The following is a 19,182-nucleotide window of genomic DNA, read 5'->3' as shown; positions in this document are numbered from 1 at the left end:
GAGAGAGAGAGAGAGAGAGAGAGAGAGAGAGAGAGAGAGAGAGAGAGAGAGAGAAGAGAGACACACACACAGAGACAGAGACAGAGAGAGACAGAGGTAGAGATAGAGATCTTTGCTCTTCTACTAAGGACCTCATCACAGGTTTTGAAATGCATCATAAGGACGTGGAGGTCAGTCCCTCCAGCCTCATGCCTCTGGATGGCTACCATGAGATCTCTTATCCATAGCAGGTATACTGCCCATTTTGGGGTTTTCTGACATAAAATAACATAACTCACAATCAGGGTATTTCAATACTGGCAGTTGCCAGGCACCAAAACTGCAGTTGTGAAGTCTATTGCTAAAGTATAGTTCTAATTCTACTTGTTGCTCTGAAATATTTACATGTCTTTTTGCTTTTGTTGAGCCACCAGACTCTGTTTATGTGATTCTGGGAATTGAATCCAAACCTTTGAGAATGTGAAGCAAGCACTCTACCAACAGAGCTACATCCTCAGTCCCATTATGCTTTTTATGCTTCTTTCAATTCACAAACTGGGCTTTTCCTCTTTGCTCAATCTTCCTGAACCTCAAATCCATACTCTATGCATCATGCTTACATGGTATGGTAAGAAGTAAAATGTGGTGCTTTAAAGGAAACCAACTTTGTTGTTGAATTGTTTCCTAATCATGTGAAAGTATCATGACTTACTTCATTGTTAGATTTTTGCTTTCTTCTCCACCCCATAGAACAGTAGAGATGACACTGGGAGTATCAACAGATCTGGGCTCATGGTTTATTTACTTGACCATGTGTCACACCATGCCCATGTGACTCAGTGTCCCTCAAAGTCTCCATATCTCTCTTTATATCTCACTGACCTAAAAAGTACATTCTGTGATTATCTCACAATGGCAGCTGTTATTCTAAAATTCTATTGTATTGTATATTTGACTGGGTACATAAAATCAACCCTATAGTGGATATTAACTGTGTTCACTTTAATATGGATGTATAAAATTGAACAAGCCTAACAATGTTCTCTAATTTCCTTTGACTGAAAATAAAGAAAATTTGTACCATAGATCCATGAATTTGCCTTAGTGAAATGTGTATGCCTTGTATAATATTGTGTTATCATTAACTACTGAGTCAGCTCAAAGCTTGTTTTATAAATATGGTCAAGGCTGACCAATGGATACAATGATCAGATTAAGTAGAGAAAAAGAACTCTGTAGATGTAACCATCTTATTAAATAAAAAACACAGAGCCAAATACAGAGCTAATAGTTCAAGAAGTCAGAGCAGTAGCTAAGAGCTGAGACTTAAAACCAACTTCTTACCCTTTCTGCTGCTGCTGTCCTTCCCCTCAGCAAGAGACCTACTTCCTGTGTATCCATCTTTTTATTGACTTTCTGTTCGCCTTCTCATTGGTTGTAACCCCAACCACATGACCTCCTCATCACTGCCTGTCTATACAGACCTCCAGGTCTTCTATGGTTGGTATTGAGATTAAAGGCGTATGTCTCCATGCTGGCTGTATCCTTGAACACACAGAGATCCGCCTAGCTCTGCCTCCCAAGAGCTGGGATTAAAGGTGTGTACCACCATCGCCCGGCATCTAGCTCTGACCCCTAAGCAGCTTTATTTATTAACATACAAATAAATCACATTTCAGTACAAATGAAATATCACCATAGAACTCTATTTTTTAGATATTAAAAACTTGTGGAAAAAAATGCTGTTTTTTGTTTTGGTTTGTTTTCCTCTCTAGACTTGTCTGATAAGCAAGAGAAAGATTTTGGAGAAAGTCAGAAAATATAAATACAATCCTATAGAGTGATATGGGGATGGATAAATTACTTAGTAACTTTAAGAGAAACAAGTATATGAATATGTAACATGGGCTCATAAAAATCAGTTATGCAATTATAATATTTTTTGTGATAATTATTTATAATTACAGAATCTATATGTCTAGTCCCTATATTAAATTTACTTAAAGTACTCTTTTGAACTTTTAAATATGACAAAACTATTTTGGGATGAAGATAGACAAACTTACATATGGAATAAATGTGATTTGCTTCTATTCTCCTTACAACTGGGAAGACACTGCTTTGTGGTTTTATCTTTAGATGCTGAATCTTGACTAAAGTCTGCAGTTCCACGATATCAATCATGAACATTAGTGTTTTTAGTGAAGGAGGAAAGATTTGGCCTGTAGTGTTAAATAACTCAATAACTCATTTTATTTCTTTAAAATACTCCTAATTCTATACATAAGTTTTTATTCCATTGCATTACCTTCTAATCAGGGTGAAGATAGCCTTAAAGAAAGAGAGAGGGGAGGATCCCAGGACCATGTGTGGGCTTGCCTGTGTGTGCATGTGCACCATGTGTGGATCTATGTGTGCTACAATATATATGTGGGGGTCAGAACACAACTCTTGGAATTCATCTCTCTGCTTCCATCATGGGATCTGGGAATTCAATTCAGGTCAGCTCCTCAGGTTTGTATAGCAAGTGCTTTTGCCCCTGAGCCATCCTGTGGATCACGAAGGCAGATTAGATTATGTGCTTCACTGAGTTTTTATTTTCAATACAGGGATGTGTGTGGGCTGGGGCGAGGTTGTGAAGACATGTGCACATGAGTGCAGTGACCAAGGAGGCCAAAGATGGCCTCAGATCCCTTGGAGCTGGAGTTGCAGGTGGTTATGAACCACCTTATGGGGCTGGGAAGAGAGCCCCAGGCTCTGTGACAGTAGCCCATCTCTTAACCACCAAGTGTCACTACATCCCTTTGCCTAGTTATTCTGTGGAATCTCACAATGGCCCTCTGCTAATGCTGTGTACTGCAGTTTCTACATCATGTTGCTAACAGTACCTCACTGTGGGAAACTAATAAACAGTAGAAGTTTATTCAGTTCATGGCTTTGAAGGCTGAAAACTTCAATAACAAGGGGTCAGTGTCACATGGTGATAACAGGGTGGGCAGGGTGCTTGTAATAAAAGGGCACAAGAACATGTAAGCTTCAACTACACTCTTTTCAGTTGTGTATTCCTTTATTGGGGCAACCCACAGCACCAAACTTAACCCTAATTACCTCCTGGCAGCCCCTTTGCATCTATATGTGAGTTATAGATTTACTTTTCCAAATACACACATGGATGGTATGTCAGACATACCCATGAGGCTCCAGGTGTCACTGCTGTCTAGGAGGTAAGGGTCTGACAAATGCCTGCCAATATTAATGTACTGAAGTCAGAAAGCATATGTATGTATTACAAATAGGAGTGTGGACAGAGAGTTTTAGAATCTACTTTTAATTCTTTAGAAATAATCAATTAAAAGGCCTTTCCAAGACTCTTCCATACAGCATAAGATACAACAAAATGGCTTTGGTTTCACAAAGGCTCTGTGCAGTGATGTGAGAAGGTTGTCAGAACTTTCTGAGGTCTGGTTTCATTATCTAGGGTGAAACCATAGTGACACCTGCTCTGCTCAGCTGTGGTGAGCAGTAAGTGGTGTAAGAACTTCTGAACAGCATCTGATTCCAGAACTTTCTTTGGTATTTAGCTCTTACCATTATTTCTAATGCTTTCTCGGTGTGGGTCCTTTCGGTCATAGGAATGGCTATTAACTCCTCTACTGCCAGCTTCTAAGGGTTTCCTTATAAGGAAGTGCAGCCGAGCCTCATGTAAGCATCAGGGAAGTTTTCACTCTCCTGTCTGAGGAAGGCCGTCCTACAGCACAGCTCTTCTCCCCTCACTGGCACTGGGCACACAACTCTCCCTCTTGTTTAGGAAGTCACAAGAGGAGCTGGTTTAGCATCTATCATGGGCCAGGTGACTTCAAAGTCCCACTCTTTGTTGCCAGGTTCTATTACAAACAAGTAGCAGGGTGGCTGGCATGTATTCCAGCTGTTGTATTCCAGCCAAATGAGTTCTTTTAAAACAGAACAAAACAATGTCACCCTTCTCCTCACCCCCGACTTCATTTGAATCTTTTGTAAAGTGCAGCTTCCAGATACCGAAAGCATCACCAAAGCATGCCTGTTTTGTAGTTCCCATTATCCAGTGCAGATTGGAAAAGGAATCTTTCTATTTCCTAATAACTCTTAAAGTTTTCTTTTACAAATAATTTATTTCCAAATATTGGTGTTCAGTGCATGTTGGACAGGGCAGGTGGAGTACAAGGGTGACTCCTATCAACCTGCTGCAGGCAATTTTCTGTTCCTAAAGCACAGTGTGATCAGGCAGGCAGCTTCCCACGGGATTTACAACAGATATGATGGCGATCAAACTCTGCAAAGATATCTTGGCCATTGGGGAAAATCCATTGCTATATATGGGCGTAAAATACCTCCAACAAATAACAGAATCTCTCCTCTTTATTTCCCAGAAACACATTTTTTTCCTAAGCCTGGACAGATCAGATTGAATTGCATTCATACCATGAAATGAATTGTGTGAACAGTAGGGAAGTACAGTTTTTAACTTATATAGGATTTGAGGCTTCTTGAATATATAGATCTGGATATCTAAAATCCTGTTTAGCAGGTATATTATATCTCAGGCGGTTTCTGTCCTGACTCACGTTAATGTTCTGACTTCCATGTGTAGTTTTTATGCACTAGCCACAATGCCTAGAATATTTATAATATCAATACAGTCTTGTTTCACTCTGAGCTTGGAATCAGGCTCCTAAGAGACACAGGGACATTTGTGCAGCCCTGGAAAACATTAATTATCATTTAGGAGGGAAAAAAGGGTGTAGCATGGTATTTACTGGTAGCCTGAAAGTCCTGTGAGAGCTGTGTGAAGGCAGACTAGCAGAAGATGATCAGCATGCACTACTGTAGATGAACGGTCTTGTTAAATAAGAAACACAGAGCATAGATGAAAGCCCAAGAGGTCAGAGCTAAAAACCTTACCCCTCACTGCTGCTGTTGTCCTCTTCAGCAACAGACCTACTTCCTGTCTGTTTGTCTTTTTTATAGACTTTCTATTCTGCCTTCTCATTGGTTGTAAACCCAACCACATGACTTCCTAGTCACTGCCTGTCTGTACAGACCTCCAGGTCTTCTATAGTTGGTACTGAGATTAAAGGCATGTGTCTCCATGCTGGCAGTATCCTTGAACACACTGAGATCTACCTAGCTCTGCCTCCCAAGAGCTGGGATTAAAGGCATGCACCACCACCGCCCTGTTTCTACTATGGCTTGCTATTAGCTCTGACCCCCAGGCAACTTTATTTATTAACATACAAATTAATACACATTTCAGTACAATTAAAATATCACAATACCCTAACTCAGGTGTGACACATGGGTCAGTTTTCAAAAATAGCTTTGGAATGGAGTGAGGGGTACGCACATAAGAAAGCCCCATCATGTCTTTGGAGTAATGCCATTTAAAGATTTATTTAATTTTTGAATTTAAATTGAGGTGTGTTCTGTAAAAAATGTATGTATATATGTATATAGCATTGGTTTTGATAAATTTCAGAAGCATGACTGGGAGTAAAATTAAGCATTATAAAATCATACCCAAGGGACTAAAGAAATGTACTAGATTGATTATGCATTAAATGAAATACAGCAATGGTTAACTCTGTCTAGAGGTTTTATTAGTTCAATAACCAGAGGTTGATTTTTTAAGTTATTTTTCTATAATGTTTGATCCTTTTTTGAATATAAAGAATTGTTTTAAACTCTAACTTCTCGACATTTTAGGTCAAAAAGAATGAGCCATTATGTGCTCACACTATCCTATGACATGAGAAAGCAATCTAGCCTTTTTTATTTTTTACAGAAATATAAACTCAAAAATAATTTGAAAGGAAAAGGATTTTTACAAAACTAAATTTGTTTCTTTTTATTGTTACTGTAGGTATATAATAAAATGTGAAATAACCAATAAATAGATAAATGACAATCTTAATTACTGAATGCTACAAATTATTTTTTTCTTTTCATTTCAGCTCTCAGGAGAAGTAATTCTACAAATTGCCAGTGAGCCTGTTCTGCCCTTCAATGCCCTTGATGTAGCCTTAGGAGTTCAAAACAGCCTTAAAGGTAATTTTTCTCTAAATTGTTTTAATTTTAGTAAATGAGAAAGTTTTCAAATACTTAACGAGAAGGACTAGATGAAGTATCCAGTCTCTTAAAAGTTGTAGCAATGATGTGGCTCTGTCCCTGGAGGGGAGAAGGGGAACAATTGAAAACTGTTTAAGGCACCCTGCAGACAGAACTGAGACAGACTTTGTGTGACAAAAGGCAGTGTGTCCCAGACTGAAGGAGGCTGATGGCTGTCTGTCATTAAAGAGATTTGGATCTCAGAGCTTCCCTTACTAGTCACAGATTCATTGTGAGCTAGCAGTTCAGGAATCCACCTCTCCCCCAACATTGTCCCTAACACATTCATTCCACACAGGATGGAATCCTAAGTTTCTCCTCAGGCACTGGTTCCTATGGATGTGGTAGACATTCCTGGTTCAAGTGAAAGGGAGCAGTGAGGCAACCAGAGGATCAGTTCCATAGTTTCCATCTCAGTCCCTGACCTATAAATGTATCTGCAGAACTCAGACCCCCACCATCCAAATAGGTTACTGCTTGTCTTCATTTATTACATACAAAGGGGGAGATTGTGGCTTGTCATCTTCCTCCTGAGTTACATATTCTGCTAGCAAGTCTTTAATGGGTCAGTGATAGAAAACTACTCAGTTGAAAAGAAAACCAGTATGTTAACCATAGTGCTTAAAGTGTCCTCTGACAGCAGAGCAGCCTCCAGAGCCAGGGTTCCAATGACTTGGAATTAAAAATATTTTTTTTAAGTTGAAATTATTCTTCCTCAGACAATCATCCAAACTGGTTTGTTTACTGTGTGTTTACTTTTACACTGGATGATAACAATGGTTTTGTCACTTTTGGGCTACTTGTGTTTATATCTGTAGTTCTCTTCTTTCATGCTTCCATCTCTCCAAGGTTGCCATGGCTACTGGTGCCATTCTGTCTCCACTTCATATTTGCTATTTCTAGAATATTTGGAGCTCAGAAATGTGGTAGTGAAGCACATGGCATTTTACAAAGTACACAGAGCAGGTACAGAAAATAAATAGTTCTGTGAATAATAACCTTTCTCTAAGAATCTTATTTTTAAAAAATGTTTTGTTTGTTCTGGAGGCTGTTTTGCTTTTTGTTAGCATCTGAACTTTATCCTCTATAAAATTCTGTTGGTCTGGAAGATAGTACTTTAAACTTTCAGAGAACAAAAGAGGAGGCTTTTAACATTATGAAATCGTTGTCCTTCTGTAAAGTATCATATATGAGAAAGAATCTCAAGTAGTGTACTTGAAAATACCAACATTGTATAATAGAATTATAAACAAGTTTCTTTCTGAGTAGAAATTGTCTATGATCAATGCATTTGCAAGAAAGAAAAATAGAATTACAATTTAAAAGGTTAAAGAAATTGAGGAAGTAAAAATATAAGTGTCAATAAAATGATTTTAAATGCTCTTTGTTATTTTTTAAACAATAAGTAGGCAAAATGGTTAATTATTATAACAACTACTAACACTTTTATAGTTTAGGGTACTTTTAGGGCTCAAAAAGACCTATTATTTATAGTGAATGTTGTATTATTAATCTAGTTTTGGTGGGCAGTCAAAGACCCCTTTAATATAAGCCCCATCTCTCTCCCAAGAAAAGTAACTTGTTACAAGTTGTTTTTCAACAATGGTGTGTACAAAAGCATAATTAGACAGGAACTAACCAAGGACATGTGGTGGTAGACAGAGTCAGGAAGGTTAGCATATTTTTGTTTTGATTGTAATGGTCTTGTGGGGAGGCAAAATTTGTTCATAAAGAAAGAATTAATTACTGGCCTGATTTTCTTGAGAAGGATACCTTCAGTTTGAGGGCTTTGCTGTGGTTAAGATGGGAGTTGCCCCATTTGGAACACAGTAACAAAAGCTGTAAACTAGATAAACAATAGGGATTTAACAGCCATGGTGCCTAGGGCTGAGAAGCCCAAGATCCAAGGCCAGATTTGTCTCTGCATCTTGGTGCCCAGATGCTGGTGGTTTTCTCTAACCTCACAAGACAGAAGGTGGATGAGAAGTATCTGGGCTTCTTTTATGAGGGTGTTTGTCTCATGCTTGAGGATTCTGGACTAATAACTTAGTCATTTCCCAAAGACAGACAGGCTAATGCAATTCTTCTGGGGGTTAGGATCACAACACATTAACACAAAGAAAGCACAAGTGTGCAGACCAAAGAGGGAGCAGAAAAATTCATCCCTAAAGTATGAGGAAAGATAGAGGACATGGTAGATGGTAAATGTGGTCATGTAAGGTCTTCTCAAGTCTCTATTCATAATGAATCACATCATACTGTAGGGACAATGAGAGATGAAAGAGCTATGAAATAGTGGCAGTTTCTTAGATATCTTTGAGATCCCCGAAAGAATGTGTGATTTAATAAATATTTATTGTAAATGTGATAATTAAGCATAACTATACCATTTTATACCTTCAGATGTAGGTGTAGATGTGGAAAAGAGCAATTATTGTCCCTTTCCCTAGCATGATGATTAGACTCTTTGAGGCAAACACATTTACTTCATATAAATCATATGTACACAAGAGCCTTCTGAAATGAAGATTCAGGGAAATAGAGAACAATACTTACTTTTTATCTGAAGAGTGATAAGCAGTAGATAGTCATGAGGAAGCATAAAGATTGGAAGGAAATGACTTGGTGCTAACAACTTTAGCATCTTAGCAAATCCTGCTGCTTCAGTTTGTTCTCTAGGCAGCTATATCCCTATAGTCAGAGATAAGGAGCTTCCTTGCTTCCAGCATGGGCTAGAGAGCATTAGAAAGGTCTTATAACTGTTCTGAAAGTAGATCATACAATTCTTTGTGGTCCTCTTTAGGACAAAGGATCAAGAGGATCACAGAGACTGTCATATTCTTGTACCTCATTAACTGAGAACTAAATTGTCAAAAATCAGACAAGAATTAATTCAGAAGGAGTTATTATTGTTCGAAGAATGGGAAGTGATTTAGAAATCTCTCATTTTAATCTCCTAGGCCTAGTCATAGACAGGACATGAGAGGCAAAATAACCCAGACCTGAGCGGGTAGAGAAGCCATGCAATTAGAGCAGTGCCAGGCTGAAGGTAGAGGAAGAAGGCAAATAAATCACTCTGAAGGTCAGTAACATGGCTCAAAAAGATGCTGAGGCCTGAGCTCCACCCTGCCCCTCACCCACATCCTGTGGGATGCATTGTTATGGAGATATCTCCTCTGCCCAAAGAAGCTAGAACTTTTGCTGGACCTCACAGTTAATAATATACATGGAGGTTACTTAAGACTTAAGACTGCTATCCCATTGTATACTCAGGCTGTTTATCCTACCTTTAAGAAAACAACCAAGCTTACTTGCTTTAGATTTTCCACATAATCAGCTTTTACAACCTAAGGTAATGCATAGCTGAAATCTTAAATTATATACTCTTCTCTGCCTTTAACCCAGAGAGCAATGCATGAGTATATGTGTTAATATTTGCTTAAAACCATTCATAAGGAAAAATGCCTTTAATAAATGAATATCTATCATAAATGTTGGACACAGTATATGTATATTGTTTGACAAACAATGTTTGTAGTACTGTTTGTTTCCTTGGTCAGGTGTGGTCAGTTGGAGTCAGTAACTTCATCCTTTATAAACTCTGTTTAAAGGTTGCTGTACGGTACCTTACTCAATTCTTTCTGTGCTGTTCAGAAAACGAGAGAGCAAAGCTCCTTGTTAGAGACCTACAGACAGAGCCGGGGAGAGACAGACTCACAAGATAGTATTCAGGCAATCATAGATGCATTCTCCCACAACAGACATACAGGAATGACAGAAGACACAGGAAGGGAAATAGAGAATTGAAATCTGCCCTTGCTCTTGGTTCAATGACATCAAGGAGAAATGTTTTACTAATTTCTTTTCCTAATTGAAATACAGACACATTCTGGGCACTCTGAGGTTCTTGATGATGTGTTTAAACCAACATAATATTCAAATGGAAACCAACATAATATTCAAATGGTAGAAGAAAATTGATTCCTACAAGATGTCTTGTGACTTCCACACATGTACCATGGCACATGACAGACTGCACATTTACATACACAAATAAATGTGTAAAAATGAAAACACTCTATATGTAGCCCAGCTTAATAACTTTATTCAGGTACATGCCATTATAGCAAGAAAGATCACTACTAAGAGACAAAACCCTAGTTGTTCTGTAGGGATTTATTTCCATTTGAGATCAGATTCTGTTGTCTAAATACAGAAGTGTTTGAAGCTGTTGTGTGTTACTAGGTTTTGTGTGGGTTCAGCCAGGAAGGTCTGGCTGCTTGCTGTTTTGTTAGGGTGCCTCTTCTGCAGGTGAAGAACTTTGCCTTTCACTCTTAGTGATTTTCATTGTTTTATGTCTCATGGAAAACTCCTTGGGTAGTGGAGTTTAATTCAGAATTATGAAGTTCAATTTTAGCTACCCATATTAAAATTTCAATGATAGTAAAATAAAATTTAACAAACATATGTTTAAAATTCTTTTAATGTGCCTAAATATTTGTCAAAGAGCTGTCTGTGGCTTGTAGCCTTCAATATAGGCTTTTTTTTTTCTCTTGGTTTTAAGTCATCCTAACTTAAAATAATGAAATATTAATTGCTTGCTAACTTGTATGAACCTGTTCAATTACTATCATATTGGCTATAGCTATATTTCCAATACATATTACTTCAAAATGCTAATGTATAAATATGACTATGATCTCAACACCTAAGTAAGTAATTGATTTTGTCAACAATGCCACTTCCATGTACTAAACAGTCTCTGTAGCATGTTAAATGAAATACACATTGTTGCTGCTTAATAGAAGCTTAAGTTGCTGATTTTTTTCTTTTTTTTTTTTTCTTTTTCTTTTTCTTTTTTTTTTTTTGGTTTTTCGAGACAGGGTTTCTCTGTGTAGCTTTGCGCCTTTCCTGGAACTCACTTGGTAGCCCAGGCTGGCCTCGAACTCCGCTACCACCGCCCGGCTGATTTATTTCTTATTCTGTTATGACAGTCAGTAGTGATTAGTCTCATGTTCTAAATTGTCATAAAGGAAAAGAAAAAGTGACCTTCAGGGCTGAACTATAAAATACTGTTTCTCTTCAGTGCAAGCAGTGTGAGGACTAAGACCCCTGAAACCCAACTGCTTTTTCAGTACTGTAATTTTCACCCTTGACAATTGGCCATCTTTATTTATGGCACTAGTTTATGGTCACAGCCAACCATTCTCCACTGTTCCCACAAGCACCAGAAAAAAGGATCATTTACTAGTGAATAATTTGTTTGAGTTGATTTAGTGCGTCTTTCTTGAAAGCGTGTTTTGACCGAGTGACCTTGGCTCTTAATATTTGGTCAATGCCAAAGACAAAATAGATTATATATATCCATTGCATGGGGAAATGGAACGGAAATAGTGACAGATAAAGTAAATGATGCACTTCAGATGTATTTTGTGTGTTTTAATTTATGTGTGTGTGCACAGGTACACATGTGCACACATTTGGAGACCAGAGGACATGATTTGCTGTTCTTCCTTTGTCCTCATGTGCTTCTATGTGTCTTTTAAGGCAGAGTCTCTCAGTATCCTGGGACTGAGCAATTAGACTAAGATGATAACTAGTTAGCTGGGGGCCTGCTTGCCTCTGACTCCAAAATGGTGGAATTCTAAGCCTGTGCCAACAAGTTTAGCTTTTCATGTGGGAGCTAGGGATTAAACTCAATTCCTTATGCTTCTAAGACAAGCCTTTTAATGACTCATATACTTCCCTCAGACTCCTTAGATATGTTTTTGATAAAGAAAGGTAAGTCTGAAAGATTCTCCTAGAAAGCGATGGCACTGGATTGTTGGTGTCAGGGTAGGCATCAAGGAAACAAAAAGTAAAGTAGGCTTATAGTTGGGGAACCTGCAAACAAACTAGAGAATAGGAGGCTAATAATTTCACTCAGTTGCTGTTTCTCACTTTCACTATAATTTAACATATAAAAGCACTTTAAAACAATTAATGCCTATAGAGTTGTGGTGCCTATTTTTTTCTTTGTCAGAAGTCTGAATATTAATAATTTAAAGTTATTGTAAAAGTTGCATGAGCCCAAGTAAGCAGAAGTAATTTCCATTTGATCTGGCTATATATACATTTTTTTAGTGCAAGCCAGACTTAGTAGGAAATGTAATTTTGAACACTGTGGCTTGTTGCCACCTTTGGATTGTCTCACTAAGTTTAAATACTTGTTGGCAGCTATCCCCCTGTTCCTTAAATAACCGACAATGCTGATCTGCTGGGATCTTCTTCCGTCTTATTAGCGTTGATAGTTCGCTGATGTCATTCACTGCATTTGGGAACAGGGCAGAATTTTCAAGGTGATGGTGCAGAGAGACCAGGATTTACAGTCCTGTTATATTTGTAACTTCAATTTTTAAATGTCATGAGCATTTGAAACCCATATAATGTGTTTAATTTTCTTCTTGAGTAATATAAAATGAATTTCCCAATTGGCAAAATTAAGTTATATGCCAAACAAATTGCATGATTCTTGTTCTAACGCCATCTGTCTCCATCTTGGTTTTAATTACCACCAGTGTCCGCTCTGCACTTGCTGATACATGGGGAGCCATCTCCCTGCTCACCTAGTTCTGCGAACTCCTCTTCAAGTCCATGGCAGTCTAAATTCTAGTGAATCCCAAAACAAATTTTACTTTATTTCCATGGACATTTGGGATGGTGCTAGATCTCCAGCATGTTCATAACAGGAATGTCTGAAACACAGCTTATTTGTGTGCTAAGTATTTCACAGAGCACTCACTCCTCCAGTCTCTTTTAGTCAACCAAAAGGGTTGAAAAATATTTTTAAAAATAAATTTAGCCTTAATCCTCACTTTATTTACATATTAATTCTGACTATATACTTCACTTATTAATAATCAACAACTAAACCAATGAAATATTTGAGAGAGGAACCAGAACAGAATCGCATCCATTTTCATATTATTGGTGTTGGCCTGTCCAGTTAGAGTTTTCTTCCCTACAGGGGAAGAAAATCAAAATTTTCAATCAAAATCAAAATTCAAAATCACTGGTTCTGCTTGTTTTTCAAATAATGCCCCTTTATTGATATTCTATGTTCTTGGTTCTTTTCATATTCCTTGGAATTATGTGTTTACTGTGGGAGTCCAGCTCCAACCTGTTCCAATCTTTTGAAGGGTTCTTAGGTGGAGGAGAGAGGGATAAGAAAATATCACATAGAGAGACATAGACAATGAGAAGAACGATAGAAACACAGGATAGCTTCAGGAGGGTCTGGGTCAATACCCAACAGCCTCTTCATTTACTCAAAAAAGATTTTTATATATGCCAGAGGGAGAAGCAAAAGACCTCCCCCTTGCAAGATCAAAGCACACTGTACAGCCAAGTGTAGACCCTTCTAAACACCTGGGAAACACGTCCGTGGCCAAATCATTTTCCTACATAGCCCTGCTGTGTAAAGCAACCCCAGATTCTCTGACCCTGAGTAAGGAATCACTAGAAAGCCTGGGTGGGTTCCACAGTTTACTTTTGTTCATCTCTTGTTGCCCAATTTACTGTCAGTCACACTTCCTCCTTTATGATGACGCTTTCCTTCTCGAAGACCCCACTCAGATGTGTGTTTCCTCTGCTTATGACTACAGTCAGATGCCGACCTCTTATTTTTCCTATTCTTCCACTACAGCAACTATTATATTAAAAATCTTCCAGAATGTATTTTTAATCCCAAACTCCATGCCTATGAAGTCACAAAATATCATTCTATTACTCTAAACCTTTTGAGTTAATGTTGAGCTTTAATAGAGTTTGATCATTTCATTGGTTCAGTTGGTTTGCTTAGCCTGTATGTTCAATGCCCTGGGTTTGTTCTCCAGCAACAAGATCATAAATAATTCTTACTTGTAATAGAATATAAGGACATTCCCTCAAGTTCAGCAATTTTATTGAAACCTTGTCTGTTTTTTTTTAATTAGACCATGCTAAATTAAACTCACATATACTCTTAAATATACAGCTTCAAATTTCTGCCTGAGATGGATAATGATAAGAATGTATAGTACATGAATATAGTTCATTTTAGAAAGCATTGGGAGCTGGAGAGGCATCTCAGTGGCTAAGAGTACTGTAGTTCTTGCAAAGAACCCAGGTTCAGATCCCAGAAGCCACATGATAGCTCAAAACTATCTGTATATCCAGTTCTAGGGAATCTAATATCCTCTTCTGGGCTCCATTGATTCCTTTGACTTATGTGATACATATACTTACATGCAAGCAAAATATTCATATTCCTAAAAATAAATGTATCTTTTAAAAAGAACAGAAATCTTTAGCTCTCTCTTTCAAAGCTGTCAGTCAGATCTTTACTCCTCTGCACAGTTGCAGCATCAGTGAGTTACATAAAGTGTTCATAGTTCATTTTTTTATACCAGGCAGGCAGGGATGGAGGCAGAGCTCACTCCATACAGTGTTAGGAGATTGGTTAATTTTCTGTTGTGATAAATATGATCACCAAGGAAACTTATAGAAGAAAGAGTTATATTAGCTTAAGGTCCCATAAGGGGAGAGAGGTCTGTATTGGTGGGGAGGCCTGGCAACAGGCAGTCAGAGGACAAATCTGAGAGATCACCTCTTCAACAAAAAACACGAGGCAGAGAGGATGAGTGGGAAGCTGGTCCATTCCCAGTGCTGTACTGCTTCCTGCAAGGTCCCATCTCCTAAAGGCTTCACCACCTCAAACAGCACCACCAGCTGGGGACCAAGCTTTAAACACGTGAACCTATTGGGGGACATTTCTTATTAGGTCTACACGGAGGAAAACCTCCATGCAGTGTTGGGAAAAGTGCATCCATGTAGCTAAAGTACTCCTGAATGAAGTCTGCCTGTGCTATCAGATAACTTTTGCCTTCAAGAGCATAATGCCAAACTACTTTTTGAAAAGTGGCAAGTGCCTAATTCTTCCCCAAATATCCTTTTGTAATCTTTGTAATGGGGATCTTGCTTGCGTTCAGTTTAGCCATAGTTACTATATAGTCTTCTCTATTATTCATCTTTAAATATTCGATATGCACTGTAAAATCAAGTCTGGATTATCTGAGCATTATTCTTGCTTTAGCTCCCACACATCTTTCTTTACCTGAGTGTTGTTTAAGGAGTCAGCTGAGATGATACATTGTGGCTCCTACTGAGGAAGACAGCGTGAGGAACAGAAAGTGTAGCATAATAAAGAGCTGTTGTTACCCCGGCTGACATCATATTGGCAATTTCTTTTATTCTCTTTAATGGTGCTATTAGATATTTTTAAGATGACATCAAGTAGCATATATTTTCTTCCAAATAATATCCTATTAAGCTTTTAACCACCATATTACACCAAGCACGTCATCCTTTTTGTGTTGCTTTACATCAGAGAGGTCTAAGCAGTGATTGTGCAGCTGTTAGTGCCTTTAAAACTGTGATAAACTTGTGGAAACAGCAGTGGCTTCTGAGAAACAGTAGTAAATGAGAAAGGCTATGCTTGTTTTATGTAAAAATGTAGTGTTTGAGTACAACCAGTACATTTCCTCCATAATTTAAAAGGAAATGGAGTGGAATTTTTAAACCTACAATTGTAAAATTAGAACCAAATCATATGTAAGTGCAAATAAGCTAATATCTAAAACTTTTTGGACTATGAAAAACTAACCCAAGAAACCACAAAAGTAGAAAGTAAAATTGGTCTTTAAAATAGGACAGTGATAAACTTGTCAGTTTGTAAGTCAGATAAAGGCACAGTGGTTTATCCCTATAAAATTCATCACGCTATGAAGGCTGGAGGGTGTCTTGTACAGACCTAGATGCTGTCATGTCAGGACAGGTATAGACTTAGTGGGTTCTGTCAGCACTCTATTTGGTGTTAGATCTTGATGGCTTATGTCTATAGGAAATGTGTCAGTTATGTAGATCTTCTGACCTACCAGGGAAGGTATTTGGGAAACCCTGCATAATCTTCATGAGGAATAAACTTCTTGAGAAATATTTGGGCAGTCCTGAGGTCACTATATAAAGATGCCAGTATACTGTGTTAAGTTTGCCTTATGCACTGTGTGTGACATGAGTCAAGAGCTGTGTTCATGAGCTGCCAGGATTAGATTTAATTTGAAACTTAGATTAAAGGAGGTTATATGTCTTGACAAATAAGTGCATTTAATCACTCATAGGTTAGGCTTGCATTTAGATTTGCTAGATCTCAATATACCTCTCAATCCACAATACAACACTGCTTAGGAGCCATACTCTAGTTAGAAAAGGATGCTATTGGGTAATAGTGGTCTAGATTTGCAGGAGACTCCCTGAGTGAGGAGAGTTTGTCTTCTACAGTGCAGCTGTACAGACACATTAATATTGCTGTTTAAGGTAGAAAACTTCCTTGACATGATTTAGTATATAAAAAGTGCCAGAACTTTCAAGAATCATTTGGCATAATCTATTTTAAAATAATCCCAAAATATGTCTCCAAAATTTTTCTACCTTCTTGTAAATGATCCACATAGGCATCAGTGGCCCTTACATACAATGATTTCACATGACATTGACACTGCATGTTTATGAGTATTATGTCCATTTCTAATTAAGTCACCCATTATTATAACTATTAATCTTATTTGCCTTTACCTATTTCCTAGCATTAACATATGAATGCATAAATAAATACTTCTTAAGAACTTCCTAAGTCCATGAATTTTACGTTGAGATGCATGGAAAATGCAAGAGTTTTCCATTCAAAATGTAGAAGAACTTAAAACATCTGGAATACATAATTTTAGTAGGCAGTTTTAAATATTATGTACTATATCAAGCAACATTTAAAACAAACTAGTATTTTCTACAGAGCTCTAAAAATGTATTATTGGTTGTCTTTTCACCAGAGGTAATGATGTGACCATCATTTTTAAAGGTTGTCCTTGCATTCCTTTACACCCACATCAATCCTTTTCTTTCTTCACAGAGGTTGATGAGGCCAGCCCTTGGTGAGGACACATGGCTTCAGACTCAGACATCCCAGAATGAACTGAGATTTCTTAATGTGTAAACATGGAGTACTGTGACACTGGGGGACAGAGATCTGAAAAGTATTTGGGAGAAAATCTTTGAGGTTAAACTCAGAGAACTGTGAAAACATTGTTGTTTTTCTCTCTCTCTTTTAAAAATTAGTTGGAGATAGATTATTTAATTTATCTATTCTAGTAAAAGCAATTGATTTATAGTGGTATACACATTTAGAAAATTAATTGACCATTTTCCCTAAGGGTGGTCAAGGACAGACATTAAGTAATTTACTCCAGACCACATTTATAGTAAATATGTAGATACAACTGTTATCTTTTGATTGATATCAAATCATTGGTTTGTAGATCTCATGGACATAGCTTTAAGATAATCTTAACCTCTTTTCTGAGAAGTCTTTTGTTTCCAGGCATAGTTTTCATCAAATGGAAATATCACATTTAAAGGTGAGCTGATAATAGGCTCCAGCAGCTTTGCATTCTCTGACATTCCAGGCCTTAAGTGAAATTTGAAGTGTTTATAGAAGATCTGTGGGGGAATATTTTGATTTAATGTTATATAACTTATCTGATTACTACCTTAAAATAATTTCTTCTTTTTTATGTTTCCATTTTTTCAGGTAAATCATTTAAATCTAGAAAGTAAAGGAAATAGTATCGTAGGTGACTGTTACACACCAAATATCTCCCTGAATGATTTTGTAAACATTGTGTAATGCATCAATATATTTCAAAGAAGACATTATCTTATAACTCAACATTCAATTGTTGTTTTCTTTTCTTTAAAATGATTATGGTAGAATAGCTATTACCCCAGTAGCCAGATATATAGAGAAAAATACATTGTATTTTCCTTTATGAGTTTCTTTTCAACTGAGAAACAGACACAAAGAGATAAAAATGATACCGATGACTGGATTCTGTGATATTACTAGGTAATGTAGTGGTTGCTTCATTAATTGACACATCTGGTGTAATTTTAGGTACCATGAAAATGACTATAACTAATAGACAAATATCTTTCTGTGATACAGCTAACATTCGCATTCAGATCCAAAAAACATGGAGGGTTACTTCACCTGGGATCAACAAAATTTCAAAGAGAGATAGGGGAGTTTCTTTCTGGGACTGTTTGAAAGGTAATAACAAGCTCTAACTGATTGTCAGGGAGATGGCTGCTAAGATTCCTTGAAGCATAATTTATGCCTTGGAAAGATTGGGTGAGCATTCCAAATGGAGCTGCTTCTCAGTCCCTGACCTCTGACTCTGGAGTAACGCTTGCTGTGTGTCAGGCAGGTTGCCACTTTTGGTTTTTTCTGGAACTAAATAGTTCCGAAAGCTGTCAGTTCTCTGCAATACCATAAAAGATAAATTCGTTTAAACCTAAATAAGAGAGAATGGTACAGTTTGTCTCACTTGATTCTGCAGTAATGTCTTCAATTCTGCAGTAGATGGTAGATCAGAACAGATATTTCTTTCTTAAGTGGAAGAATCTCAAAGATGTTGAACTTATTTTTTTCTTTGCTCACTCTTTCAATTTCAGTGAATTCTATACTTTATCCATCTCCTTTATTCTTTGTGCAAAAAATAATCTGAGTATTTTATGCATTAGCTTTGGTGAATCGTCACACTTTAAGAAAAAACATGTCATTGTAAAATTCCACTAAGTTATTTGGGACTAAATGAATAAAATGTTATCCTCATGATCTGCTGGGTAATCAAGCACAAAAATTAATCAATGTGGAATGCCCAGTGAAACAGAAAGTGCCCAAACATGGTGACTCGTGCAGTTGAATGTACCACATCATTGTTTGTGAGCAAGGATCTAAAAATTATCTTCAGTTTCATATTTCTTATGTACAAACTTTAACAACATCTGTAAACATACAATACTTAAAATTTTGTGTTTTGTTCAGATTCTTCTTTTAAGCCAGTCTGTAAATGTTTTCATACAATTTATACAATGAATTATGTGTTTTAATTTTTTTTAAATGTAGGCCAATGTGATGGCTCAGCAGGT

At 37.3% G+C, this 19,182-nt stretch overlaps 1 protein-coding gene across 3 annotated transcripts in view; it reads left to right on the top strand.

The window, feature by feature from the left end:
* The window catches only part of Naaladl2 (N-acetylated alpha-linked acidic dipeptidase like 2), a 1,293,636-nt gene that overhangs the window by 1,224,000 nt on the left and 50,454 nt on the right, over positions 1-19,182 (top strand). For all 3 annotated transcript variants that reach the window (XM_037207283.1, XM_037207282.1, XM_028875806.2), the window contains one exon: positions 5,967-6,060. In XM_037207283.1, coding sequence (XP_037063178.1) covers positions 5,967-6,060 — 94 coding nt within the window. The remainder of the gene's footprint in view (positions 1-5,966; positions 6,061-19,182) is intronic.

This window comes from Peromyscus leucopus, chromosome 6, assembly GCF_004664715.2.
Source record: "Peromyscus leucopus breed LL Stock chromosome 6, UCI_PerLeu_2.1, whole genome shotgun sequence".
Lineage (NCBI taxonomy): Eukaryota > Metazoa > Chordata > Mammalia > Rodentia > Cricetidae > Peromyscus > Peromyscus leucopus.
The sequence above is the reverse complement of the archived record's forward strand: the minus strand, read 5'-3'. Positions and strand labels throughout refer to the sequence as shown.